The 14,699-nt window shown below is 35.5% G+C and overlaps 1 protein-coding gene across 2 annotated transcripts in view; it reads right to left on the bottom strand.

The window, feature by feature from the left end:
- The window catches only part of LOC120535666 (killer cell lectin-like receptor subfamily B member 1B allele B), a 185,807-nt gene extending 172,524 nt beyond the window's left edge, over window positions 1-13,283 (bottom strand). Inside the window, exon 1 of one of the 2 annotated variants that reach the window (XM_039763630.1) lies at window positions 13,153-13,283. In XM_039763630.1, coding sequence (XP_039619564.1) covers window positions 13,153-13,249 — 97 coding nt within the window. In that variant the 5' untranslated portion in view covers window positions 13,250-13,283. The remainder of the gene's footprint in view (window positions 1-13,152) is intronic. The other variant, XM_039763631.1, reaches the window with a different exon arrangement.
- Window positions 13,284-14,699: the final 1,416 nt, after the last annotated feature.

Genomic DNA, 14,699 nt, shown 5'->3' with positions numbered 1-14,699 from the left:
CCCCTTGCTTCTTGCAATCACCATTGAGCCACTTGAAATTCACTTTCAAAATGCTATTGAGATAAAGGGGATTATCAGAGAAGGACTGGAACAGAACGTTTCTCTATATGCAGATGATATGGTACTGTATATATCAGACCCACAAAATACGGTGCCTGCTGTCCTAACAGTACTAACAGAATTTGAAAAGATTTCTGGTCTCAGAATCAATTTGAATAAAAGTGTACTCTTCCCAGTGAATTCTCAAGCATACAATATTAGATTGCACACCTTCCCTTTTATCATCACAGATCAGTTTAAATACCTAGGGATAAACATCATTAAGTAAATATAAAGTTCTTTATCAACAAAAGTTTGCAGTCTGTATGGAAAAAAATTAAGCAAGACTTGCATAGATGGTCAACCCTTCATCTCACTTTAGCTGAAAGAATTAACATTGTTAACATGAATATCCTTCCTAAGCTTCTCTTTTTATTTCAAAACATTCCAATATACATCAATAGATCATTTTTTTAAGAAGTTAGACTTAACCATAACCACATTTATTTGGAATTCAAAACATCCACATATCCAAAGGGAGACCCTACAAAGACCTAAGGCAGAAAGTGGCATGGCTCTACCAAACGTTCAATTTTAATACTGGCCAGCAAACATACAAGCTGTAATAACCTGGGCATGGACAGAAATAGATGAACAGGGTGGGGATCGATCTGTTCTTAACTTAATTTTTCTCTTTGTAAAAACTTGATTGCTTTGTATGGATTGTAATAAAATTAATAAAAAAATAAATTAAAAAAAAAGAAATAGATGAACAGACACAGGCTTGGTCCACAATAGAAATAAAATCCTACAGTACTTCTTTATATTCCTTGCTTTGTACCCCAATAAATACAAGTTATTGCCTATATACTAACAAACCAATTGTGCTTCACTCACTCAGAATATGGAACCAATGTAGAAAGTATTTTAAGATAGAGAAGCTTTTATCTGTGGCACCTCTGCACTAAACCCACCTTTTCCCACCCTCTCAAATGCACGCAGTTTTTAATGCCTGGAAAAGATCTGGGATTAAATCACTTAGAGATCTGTACATAGACAACGTTTTTGCATTCTACGAACAATTACACTCCAAATTCAATTAACCAGCAACACTTTCTTTCACTACCTTCAAATTCAAAACTTTGTTAAACAGAACCTCTACAATTTTCCTCACCTCCCACCTGCCTCTATACCGGAAAAAATATTTCTCAGTCTTGAGAACACAGATAGCAAAATTGCTCAATATTTCAGAAAAGGAGTGGAAAGTAGCAATGCACAGAAGCACAGAATTATTCAACTTAAAATTAAATATAGAGTGCATCTTTCTCATTTAAAACTGTCCAAAATGTTTCCAGGGCAAGATCCAACCTGCGAAAGCGGCAATCAAGCTCCATCCTCACTGAATCACATTTTGGACCTGCACCAAATTAACATTATTTTGGACCAAAATCTTTAAATGCCTTTCAGACAGATTGGATGTCACAATCCCTCCTAATCCACTAATAGCTGTGTTTGGTGTACTTCCAGTCGGACTTAAAGTGGAGAAGGACAAACAAACAAACTGTAATTGCCTTTACTACACTATTAGCACATAAACTAATCTTGCTCAATTGGAAGAATCCTAACTCTCCTATTCTAAGTCAGTGGGTAACTGATGTTATATAATATTTGAAACTGGAAAAAATCAAATTTGCATTTAGAGGATATATGCAAAACTATATCAAAACCTGGCTGATCTAATCAATAACATTTTAGAATAAGCATTTAAATTGAGGAAGCAAGTCCACTCCCTTCTTTTACTCCATTTACCTTTATTAATTCATTATTTCAACTATTCATTTGTCTTTACTAGCATAACGTTTTAGACTGCTGGCCTAGCTCTCTTTCTCAAGGGTGGGGGTTGATTTGTTTCAAACCTTTTTCTTTTCTTTTTTTTCTTTTTGTAAAACGCGCGTTATGTGTATGGAGTGTTATATGATTTTAATAAATTTAATAAAATAAAATAAAAATAAAAAATAGTAGGAGGGTCCTAAAGCTGTGGAATGGTCGGCCTGCTGCTATAAGTATTGTCCATTCAGTCTCAGCTTTTAAATCCTGGCAGATAATTCACTACTTCAGTTTAGCATACACTAAGTAGACCTGCTGATTAGCTGTGCATACTGCATCTATGTTGTTAACAATTAAGTACAGGGAGTGCAGAATTATTAGGCAAGTTGTATTTTTGAGGATTAATTTTAATATGGAACAAACACAGTGCTATCAGTCAATCCAAAATGTTAATAAACCTGAAACCTGAATGTTTCACAATGGAAATGTGAGTGTGAACATCATCAGGGGAATACATATGTGCGCACAATTATTAGGCAACTATTAGTGTGCAGATTTATTATGCAACTAAAGGAAAAATGAAAATTTTCCCATCTCACTTGTTTATTTTCATCTGTTATAGTGAGAATAATAAACAAACACCTCAAAATTTACAAATAAACATCACTGACATTTCAAAAAAAATCAATCAATCAATCAATGATCAATATAGCCACCCTTCTTTCCAATAACAGTCATAAGCCTTTCCATTCATGGAGTCTGTCAGTTTCTTGATCTGTTGATGATCACCTTTTTGTGGAGCAGTGACTACAGCCTCCCAGACACTCTTCAGAGAGGTGTATTGTTTTTCTCCCCCGTAAATCTAGCGTTTAAGAAGTGCCCACAAGTTCTCGATAGGGTTTAGGTCAGATGAGGAAGGGGCCATGTCATTATTCCTTCATCTTTAAGGCCTTTACTGGCTGGCCACGCAGTGGAGAACTTCGATGCAAGTGATGGAGCATTGGCCTGCATAAAATCATGGTCTTTTCCTGTATCACTGTTTGAAGAAAGTGTCTTGAAAAACTGGCAGTAGGTTTGGGAGTTGATTTTGAGTTCATCTTCAATGCAAAAAGGTCCAACTAGCTCATCTTTAAAAATACCAGCTCATACCAGTACCCCACCTCCACGTTGGAGTGGAGCTCTGTGCCCATTACTGATCCACAGGTCCATCCATCTGGTCCATCAAGAGTCACTCTCATCTCATCGGTCCATAAAACCTTTGAAAAAAATCTGTCTTCAGATATTTCTTGGCCCAGTTTTGACGTTTCAACTTATGTTTCTTGTTCAGTGGTGGTTGGGTTTCAGCCCTCCTTACCTTGGCCATGTCTTTGAGCACTGAACACCTTGTACTTCTGGGCACTCCAGGTAGGTTGCAGCTCTGGAATATGAAAGTACTGGAGGATAATGGGTTCCTGGTAGCTTCACGTTTGATTCTTCTCAAATCTTTGGCAGCTAATTTGCGTCTTTTGTTCTCAACACGTTTCTTGCGACCCTGTTGACTATTTGCAACAAAATGTTTGATGGTTCTGTGATCACACACCAATATCTTAGCAATTCCAAAAGTGCTGCATCCCTCTGAAAGACTTTTTACAATTTTTGACTTTTCAGAGTCAGTTAAATGTCTTTTTTGGCCCATTTTGCCTGAGGAAAACTAGCTGCCTAATAATTCTGCACACCTTGATATAGGGTGTTGATCTCCTTAGGCCACACCCTCCCTCATTACACAAATACAGATCACCTGACGTGCTTAAATCCAATAAGCATTCAAGTTAATACAGCTTAGAGTTGGAATATATGCATTAAAAATGATGATATGGTCAAAATACTCACTTGCCTAATAATTGTGCACACAGTGTATATGATATTTATAAACTGTTACTACCCTCCTCTGTTCTCTTTCTCTTCTCAGTGTCCTCATTTGGCACTTGGTGCCATTGCTCTACTGCCAGGTTTTTTGCTTGCCTATGGAAAATTCACCTCAGAAAACATTTTATTACATAGTGCTGTGGAATGATGAAACAAAATTTTACCTTTTAGTCCACTACCACAACAGGAAAAAACAAACAAATAATTTAAAGAAAACAACACCTTAGAGACCCTAAAACCTTTTTCACTTTGTGGTTTTGAAGTAGCTAAAAAGGTGCAGGGTGTGCTTTGTGGGGGAAAAAGTCATGCATTCAACTATCAGCAAAGCTGAGAAGTCAATGCCTCAATAGAAGTAAAGAAATAGAAAGTGAAGAGAGTGTGTATTTCAGTAAGACTGCAATTTAAAACTCATGTCAAAAATAACCATGAAATAAAATTAGTTTCTTTGGCTTCTTGGCCTTAACAATTCTCAGAATTCAATCCTATTCAAAAATCGTTGGAGAAATCTCTAAATTGCAGTGCATGCATGGACAACTGCTACAGAATTTCTGAGGTAGAAGAGTTCTGCAAGAACGAATTAAAAAAAATTGCCAAGCATGAATAGAAAAACTTTTTGCTGACCTCAAGAAAGGTTTAGAGGCCCAAGATATGTAAAAAAAAAAAAAAATTAAACTAAGAAATGAAGTTGGGGTGTTCAGTCATTTGCATGTGACACATTCTTCTTTTTATCTTTTAACACCAATAAGTCAACAGTCCAAAACATACACTACATTCAAACATTTAATGATTAATTTTTGTATTTCCAGAAAATTAAAATATATGTATTGATTACTTTTGTCTTAAGCTCTGAAGAAAAAAAGTGTTCATTTATTGTGGATCAGTGATTACTAGTCTTAAGACTTTGATTACAAGTGTGCTTCCCGTTCACAGATACTGTCACTATTGTGAATGGTCAAAGAAAAAAGAACTTTATATTGGAATACATGGATGTTAATGACATACGCAGTATTATGTAGTGCTTCTGTGTCCAGTGCATTGCTTATGTGCTTCATCAAATGTCATGTTGGTAAAGGGCAAAACAAATATCTTTGGTTCAAAATCTGTACATTCTTATCATGTCTTCAGGGATTTTTCTCAGGGCATTCTAGTCTTCTACATTACAAAGATGTGCGTGTTGGTTAATTGGCTATTACTGATGACTGCTTGTGACTTAATGGCCACTCTGATGGACTGGTGTCTGGATCAGGTTTGTTCTGTAATTTGTGCTTAATGATATCAAAGATAGCTCTAAAGCCTTGTGACCATGAATTATAATAAACAGATATAAGAATTTTGTTTTGTTTTTTGTTGCTTTTTTTCTTCACAACTACAGATAACTTGTGCAAAAACATTAAAGGACACTATAAAAGAATTAGTATACCCATGTATCATATTAATTATTAAATGCACAGAATTAATTTTATACACAAATAAATATTTGCACATAGTACAGGATGGTGATTAAATGATTACTATTTCTTTTCTCCCATATTTTTCATATTCCTGTGTCTCACAGAGATTCCTGTTTGGTTAATTGTCAGATTTTATTTATCCCTGCTTGTGTGAATGTAGGTGTGTGTATTTGTGAGTGAGTGCCAAGTAACGGACTGGTATGCTCTTTAGGGTTTCTAATGTCCATTGTTGTCTAGAAAAATGCTTGTATTTCATGACCCACCTTTGGATTAAGAAGATTTGAAAATGAATGGATGGAGATATGGTTGTAATTTACATTGTTTAATTTGTACCAAAGATTGTGTAATGATATGTTTGATTTGAATTGTGGTAAAAATTATTTGCATCGTTTGCTTTCATCAGAAATATTAAATTAAATGATTACACACTGTATAAGAGCATCCTTGAGAAAAATGAAAAAATCACCAGATTAATATTTATGTCATCACAATACAGAATCCTTAAATTCAAAACAGCATTGCCAGAGCAGTATCTCAAAATCGTTTTCAGGGTGTTGTAGCGTTAGGATTAGTGTATAAATGATATTTCAAACCTGACTTGAATCAGTGGACCATTTACTACAAAATCATTAAAAAATTGACTCAATGCCAGGGACTGTGACTTTTTCCTAGAGAAGCTTACAGTCAGCATTTACTCAACAGTCCTAACTTATTTAAAGCCCTTGAAAATCTGATGTCCTAGCTATAAATTGTCTTTGAGTTAAGAGCTGTATAGTGCAATGAGGATGATGCATTATGCAAAAAGCCTTTGCTCAGCAGCATAGCCTCCATGTATCAAGGATTCGAAATTAAAAGTAAACAAAAGTCCATGTTGGCCATATTTTGAAAGACAGAAAAACTGCCAAATTTCTGGAACTTACATTGAAGGGTTTTCTGAGTTTAGAAAGGTCCAGCTCCTTTTCTTAATCATTGTTGTCTGTAGTGTTAATATTACAATGTTTCTCTCTCTCTTTCTCTCTCCATTTCTAATTGTTAATTACTTGTAATCTATTTCTGTCATATATATCTTTTGTTAAGAAAAAGCTTCAAGATTTTAAAACCTCAAACTTCCCTGCTTTACTAGATTAATTCTAAACAAAATCAGCTTAGTATTAGCAATACTTTGAGTATGAAACAATGTTTAGCAAGTCAGGTCCTCTCAAAGCAAATGTAATTAAAGTGGAAAGGGACACAAGCCTTGTTTAATATTAGAATGTTGAAATTTAAAGCAAAAACAAAGTATTAAATAGAAAGTCTTCTACCTTGGTCACTTGTGGGTATTCAAGTTAATTGGAGGAAAAGTAGTATTGCACAAGTTTTATATAGAAAATAGGTCAAATAAAAAAAAATTGGAGTAACATTTGCAAAACCACTTAATTCAATTCAGGTCACAGAGGGTCAAAGCCCATCTCAACAGCATGGGGTACAAGGCAGGATCCAAACATCAAAGATGTCAGTCAAACACGTATCCACATGAGGCCAATTTAGAACTGGTAATTAAATCAACATGCATCTCTTTGGAATGTGATAGGAAAACTGAGTTAGTTGGTGCGAAATCGGCACAGATTGGGAAGAACATGCAAGTTCTTCAAATACATTCATGATACAGAACAGCTAACCACTGTGCCACCAAACTGCCCAGATGTATAACCTTATAACTCAAGACCTTAGCGTACAAAAAATATTTAGACATATTTTTCAGTACAATGTAAAATATTTGTATTTCAAATGCATATTTTAAGGCTATATCTGAAATATAATATAATATACATTTCACTTAATATATTAAAACAAACATGCTTACAATTATATTGTGTCTAATATATGCAACATAATCTGTATCCAGACTCATGTTTCTGATAGATCACTGATTTATTTGGTTATTTTTTTGTATGGAAAAAAATAAACAGTTTTCACAATGAATACAAATTATTTTGAACTTGCTGTAACCCACTAAAAATAACTCACATAAGTAACTGCTTAATCATATAGGCTGCAACTTATTCAAAGCTGAAACAATTCTCTGTGCTTTCTTTGACTTTAAGAAAACTGTTTATTTATTCCTTTGCTCACTATACTATATGTACTCACATTAGAACAATTGACATTGTAAATGAACGCATGGTGAGCTGTTATGGAATTTACTATACAAGTAAACATGTACTTCCCAGCAAGAATGTTTTAATGGATGGTTGGATAAAATATGTTAATATTTCATTCTTGCTTCAGGTTCTTCATTGATGTCTGTACCTTGAACATGTATGTTTGCAGTGGTTCCTGGCGTTGCCAGGGAGCTCAGGTACTTGCTAGGGTTTTACAGAATGGACTGAAAGTACTTCTTTGGAGAAACTGAATGACATTGGAAATATACCTGATCAGGCTGTTAATGCCATCTGCTAGGTCTAGAGTTATGTGGGAACATAGAGACAACTGCTTATTAGATGTAATGCAGAACAGATACATACCTAAATTTGGAATTAATAGGAAACTGCAGAAAATTACATGGTGGATTAATAAAGATATAAGAAAAGAAGTTGCAAAGGAAAAAACTGTTTTATAAGGCATATAAGACTAATGACTGCAAGGTGAATCGTAGAGCGTATCAGAACATGAGGGCAACCATTAAGAAGGATATCAGGGAGGCTAAAAGTTGGAGAAGAATATAGCAGATAAGGCAAAAGAAGACCCTAAGAGATTCTTTCAGTATTTTAGTAGTAAAAGAATAGTCAAGGAGGAGGTCAAGTGCATCAGGAATATTAAAGGGGAATTAAAAGATACAGACAGTGAAATAGCGGATGCAGTAAACTTACATTTTTCTGAGGCGTTTACCAGTGAGCAAGTGTACAACCTCGCAGAGGTAAACGCAACTACTAAGGAGGTACTGAGGGATCTGGAAATTGTAGAGGGAGAAGTGCTGTTCAGATTAAATAAGATGAAATCAAACAAATCACCAGGCCCAGATAATATTTATCCTCGTGTTCTTAAGGAGGCTAGTGAGTACATATATAAACCCTTGACACATATTTTTAGGTAGTCACTGTGCACTGGAGAGATTCTGAAGGGCTGGAAAATAGCACATATCATCCCATTATATAAAAAGGGTGACAGAGCAGATCCAAGCAACTATAGGCCAGTAAGCTTAACATGCATCACAGGATAATTAATGGAAGGAATTATTAAGGATAAGATTGAGCAACACATGGCAAGGACAGGAGTTATTCTGAACAGTCAGCATGGGTTCAGATGAGGGAGGTCGTGTTTTACTAACATGCTGGAATTCTATGAGTGGAGCTTATGATATTATTTATCTGGACTTTCAGAAAGCATTTGATAAGGTGCCACATGAGAGGTTGGGCATCAAATTAAAAGAAGTGGGATTTCAGGGTGATGTTTTAGATGGGTACAGAATTGGCTCAGACACAGGAAGCAGAGGGTGATGGTGCGAGGAACCTCATCAGAACTGGTGATGTTGAGTGGTGTTCCACAGGGGTCAGTTCTAGGGCCGCTGCTATTTTTAGTATATATAAATGATTTAGATAGGAATATAAGTAACAAGCTGGTTAAGTTTGCAGATGATACCAAGATAGGTGGACTAGCAGATAATTTGGAATGCATTATATCATTACAGAAGGACTTGGATAGCATACAGAATTGGGCAGATTTGTGGCAGATGAAATTTAATGTCAGTAAATGTAAAGTATTACACATAGGAAGTAAAAATGTTAGGTTTGAATACACAATCGGCGGTCGGAAAATCGAGAGTACACCTTATGAGAAGGATTTAGAAGTCATAGTGGACTCTAAACTATCGACCTTCCAACAGTGTTCAGAAGCCATTAAGAAGGCTAACAGAATGTTAGAATATTTAGCACGATGTGTGGAGTACAAGTCCAAGGAGGTTATGCTCAACCTTTATAATGCACTGTTGAGGCCTCGTCTTGAGTACTGTGTGCAGTTTTGGTCTCCAGGCTACAAAAAAGACACAGCAGCACTAGAAAAAGTCCAGAGAAGAGCGACTAGGCTGATTCCAGGTCTACAGGGCTTGAATTATGAGAAAAGATTAAAAGAGTTGAGCCTTTACAGTTTAAGCAAAAGAAGATTAAGAGATGAGATGATTGAAGTGTTTAAAATTATGAAGGGAATTAGTACAGTGGATCGAGACTGTTATTTTAAAATGAGTTCATCAAGAACATGGGGACAAAATTGGAAACTTGTTAAGGGTAATTTTCGCACAATACATTAGGATGTTTTTCTTTACACAAAGAACGATAGACACTTGGAATAAGCTACCAAGTAGTGTGGTAGACAGTAAGACGTTATGGACTTTCAAAACTCGACTTGATGTTTTCTTGGAAGAAATAAATGGATCACCTTAATATTAGTTCGCCGCGGTGTAGAAAAGGGGTCCCGTGTTTGCACTTGTCTGGGCTATAGCTTAGGAGGAGGATGAAAAAAATTAAAAGTGCTCACTTTGACTTAAGGCAGAAGCGCAGTCAGCGTCTCAAAGGCCGGCACAGCTATGCGCGGGCGCCGGCTGCTCGACTTTTTCTGGGCAGGAGACCCCAGTTTTTGCAGAAACGTTCACGATATCAAAAGTCTCAGCGCTCTTTGGAGGTCATTCATATATATATATATAGCAAAATACCCACGCCTCGCAGCGAGAAGTAATGTGTTAAAGAAGTAATGAAAAAGAAAAGGAAACATTCTAATAATAATGTAACATGATTGACATTGTCATGAGTGTTGCTGTCATATATATGCCTGCCTAAATAAGTCACCCTGGCTTCGCTCTTACTTTTTTACCGTTCATTTAATCATGGCTAGTGGCAGAAAAATTATAAAATGGAAGGAGGATTACACTGAGTATAGCTTTACCAAAACAATTATTGATGGCGAATTGATTATTCATAAAGCTTGAATTGGTGATCTGTTTTTCTGTGTTAACCTCATATTTTTTCATACTTCTTCTCAAACCAAGGTGGTGCGAGGATAAAATGAATCGAGAAGCGCTGATCAATGTAATCGGTGTACAAGGAAATCATGCATTGACAAAAGTTCCCCTTTGCTTGTAATGCAAAGTGTGATTAAATGCATTATTTTTAACGCGCTATGGAGCACATGCATCGAAGCTTCTCAGCTGTGCTTGTGCTAAGAAAAGGAAAGATTTTAAAAATAACGTAACACGATTGTCAATGTAACCTTTTGTAAGTAGTGCCTGGAGGATTCAGTGTGGAGAAACTCTAGAGACAGCGTTTGTATTAACTTGTGGATTTTTCTGTGAGTATTTGGTGGCAGTGTGAAGTTGCTTGAAGACGGCGTTAGCCGCGGAGCTCAGCTCAGAGCGAAAGGAGGTAAATGGGAGGGGAGATGATGACGTGACTCCCCCACCCACCTTAATTGTCAATCCCCCACAAACACAGTCTCTCGGAATTTGCATAAGCACACCCCTTCACCTGCAATTTTAACTTAGTTACAAAGTGATCAAAACTCTCGTTTATATCCTGCGTCCTCTCGTAAAACTTGTATCCCGCATTACCCGTGGGAATGAGAAACGCCAGTGGCAGCCTGTCTATGAACTTAATTTAAAGTTTAGGTTTACACCTTGCTTTCTTTCTGAAGTAGCAGCACTCATGAATATGGTAGTATATGTCACTCACTCGCTTCTTATTGTTTCGCTGCCTTCTCAATTATATAATGCATGTTTTATTCAGCGCTTTTTGGAGGTCTTCCTGGTTTTCTACGCACTGCGTTGACAGTCAGTTCACGTGATTACGAGGGAGGCGTGATGATGTCACACGAAACTCCGCCCCCCCACGGCTTTCGAGCTCAACTCCATTACAGTAAATGGAGAAAAATACCTTTCAGTTATGACCATTACGCGTAGAATTTCGAAATGAAACCTGCCCAACTTTTGTAAGTAAGCTGTAAGGAATGAGCCTGCCAAATTTCAGCTTTCTACCAACACGGGAACTTGGAGAATTAGTGACGAGTCAGTGAGTCAGTCAGTGAGTCAGTCAGTCAGTGAGGGCTTTGCCTTTTATTAGTATAGATCACCATAGCAAAGTAGCTATAGTAGTATAGTATATAGTAGTAGCAAATTTCCAGCCAAGTTTTGTAGTGAAGACTGAACATTTCAGGCTATAAGGTTAATTTGGGGTTAATATTTAGTGATGTGTCATAATGTGATTTGGTCTAGGATACGCTTCAATATAAAATACTATGGAATTTTATTTTCAATACCAGGTTAATATATTTAAAAATATCTACTTCAATAAAAAAGTACATTATGTATTAAAAACTGCAGTGGGCTGGCGCCCTGCCCAGAGTTTGTTTTCTGCCTTGTGCCCTGTGTTAGCTGGGATTGGCTCCAGCAGACCCCCATGACCATGTAGTTAGGATATAGCAGGTTGGATAATGGATGGATGGACGTATTAAAAAATGTAGAAATATAGTCACGTCTAAAAGTATTTGGACAGTGACACATTTTTTATAATTTTGGCTCTGTGTGCTACCAAAGTGGATTTGAAATTAAGCAATCATTATGTGATTGGAGTGTAGACATTCAGCTTTTATTTAAAGGGTTTACCAAAAATATTGTATGAGCTGTTTAGGAACGATAGTCATTTTTCTGCATTGCTCCCCATTTCCAGGAGTTCAAAAGTATTTGGACAAACATAATCATCAATATAATGGTCATTTTTGATATTTGGTTGAAAATCCTTTACAGTCAATTACTGCCTGAGGTCTGGAACCCATGGTCATCTCCAAGTGCTGGGTTTCCACCCTAGTTATCATCAATTTTTTTTTCCACTATAAGCATAATTTTCCACTATTGCCCTTTGGCACCAATTTGATACTCTTCGATTATTGATCACATTTATTCCAAACACCCAACATTATGAAGTACACTGTTGATATTTTTTATAGATTTTGCACTGTTGCCTTTTCTTTAATAAGGTTTCATTATATCCTTACCCATTCTTTTACAATCTTTTATGTTAGTATATTTAATTTCAATAGGCAATTATTTAATATTGCATGATTCTGTGCTACATTTCTATTTAGTTGTTTCTGTGGAACTATGTAATTTAAAGAAATGTCAAGTTTAATTATTTTGATTGAACTTAACTGGTCATTTTATATTTCAATTTTTGTAAAAATATTTTTTTCTGAAAAACAGTTGTAAGTGAAAGTCTTAATCTGTCAATAAAATACCTGTTAAGTTTTTATTTAAAGGCTAATTTCACCATGTTGATTAAATCCAATAATAAAATGTAAAGTGTACTGTTATTTCTTCATGAACTGTTACATACATACATAAAGTGGTAAAAATAAGATATGTCTGCACCATGTATGCTGAAAATGAAATATTTGACAAGAATGAGATCATTAAAATTATATATAACAGCCAGTTGTATATATTATATGAGTATATAATGTTTTTAAAAAAAGCATTTGACTTATCTGAAAGTGGAGGTATGGATGAATTTTGTGCATGCTGCTGAGATTGCAAAACCACAAATTTAGTCTATTTTGGTTGTAATACTTTACATAATAGTTGGATCTTGCTTAGTCGACTAAATTAAGAAATGTTTCAACCTCGGAAAACTTACATAAATTACAGTATATGCTACAAGCCTATAATTCATTTTCATCTTGAACCAAGAGGTTTTAGCTTGCTGGTATTAGACATTATTAGTTTTAATGTTCAGTTAAAATAAAGTGCTAATTTTAAGCAAACTTTTTAAAATTTAAATTTAATATTTAAATTATAGCTTTTAGCATAATGCAGTGATTAGTGCTGCTCACTTTAAAGACCTATTTTTCATTATCAGCCATAACACCTACCCATACAGATTTAAAAAAAAAAAGCACAAAAATAAAAATATACCTGTATTTCTCTCTAAAGACATAAACTCACGTGTTTTCTCCCTCTCCTTCCCATCTCTTTTCACGTTTACTTCTGCATAGGTGATCTGCACAGACATCTTTATCCTCTTCTGTGTATAGCACAAAATCAGCAACTAAACAAATAAGAGTAAAGGAGTATGACGCAAAGAGAGCGAGCGAGCCAAGAGAGAGAGAGGTTAAAGGTTTTGGAAGGATGTGCAGGCTGAGTCACATTTAAACTGAAAAAATACATAAACATACATTTTTATCAGCAGTGTGTTTTTTAATAGCAGTTAAATTAATAGAAATTAACCAAAAAGCTTTTTTTGAATTAGCAGGTGTCTTTATTTTCAAAAATCTGTGACTTAAGTTTTATATTTAGAGCAATTATTAATTATAGGCCTATTGATTCTTTAAAAATGTTATCTGTACTATCCTTTGCCTATCACAGTCAAAAAGCACAGAGAACGCTTGAAAGAGAAGTCATTAATAAGCAATGTAATGTGAAGCATTCCGTAATAACTAGTATCATAAAATATATAAAACATGCATTAAACACTTTATGAAAAATACATGCTATAAAAATCATAAGGACAATATAGTGTTATTAAAAAAATATAGGTCTTCTCTAGAAAATTGAAAAATTATATTTTAACTTCTGAAAATGTTATTTTTTCCAACTAAGGTTAATTGTCAGTCAGTCAGTCAGTCAGTGATTATCCAACCTGCTATATCCTAACACAGGGTCACGGGTTCTGCTGGAGTCAATCCCTGTCAATTTCAAATTAATCTCTTTATTTGAGTGTGTATGAATGAACCCTTACATTGACTAATGCCCTTTCCAGGTTTATCCATCCATCCATTTTCCAACCCGCTGAATCCGAACTCAGGGTCACGGGGGTCTGCTGGAGCCAATCCCTGCCAACACAGGGTGCAAGGCAGGAACCAATCCCGGGCAGGGCGCCAACCCACCGCAGCTTTCCAGGTTTATTTCCTGCTTTATTACTGAGGCTGTTTGGAAAGGCACTAGACCCCAACCCCATCCCCTCTATGCCTGTGAAAAAAAAATAATTGCGTCTGAAAATGTTATATTTTTAGCAAAAACTCTAAAGTTTTAAAGACAATTTTCAGAGATCACCTCCCACTAGGCAGTCTACCTAACATAAATGTCCTGTCATTCCTCATTGTTTCCAGGCTTCATACCATAAGAATCGATGCAGTGGGTTTCATGAACAGCTGGTACATCCAAATTCATTCGACCAAAGCAGGTGGTGGCACAGTGCCCTAAAAAGGTGGAAGTGGTGCAAAATGCCACCACAGGAAAAAACAAAACAGAAAGCAGAGAAAAGTAGAGATTAATAGTGATTGTGAATCCATGAAGAATATGATCATTCCTATACTTGTGTAGTGTATTAGGAGTACAAATAAAATTTAGGGAAAATGAAAAAAAAAACAATCTTTGTGTGAAGATATATGACTTTAAACCCAAGTATTCATCTCATTAGATATAATATTAATTGTATTCAAAGTATTTTTTCCCTAATATTT

The sequence above is a fragment of the Polypterus senegalus genome, chromosome 9 (genome assembly GCF_016835505.1).
Source record: "Polypterus senegalus isolate Bchr_013 chromosome 9, ASM1683550v1, whole genome shotgun sequence".
Classification (NCBI taxonomy): domain Eukaryota; kingdom Metazoa; phylum Chordata; class Cladistia; order Polypteriformes; family Polypteridae; genus Polypterus; species Polypterus senegalus.
Note: the sequence above shows the minus strand (reverse complement) of the source record. Positions and strands in the feature narration are given on the sequence as shown.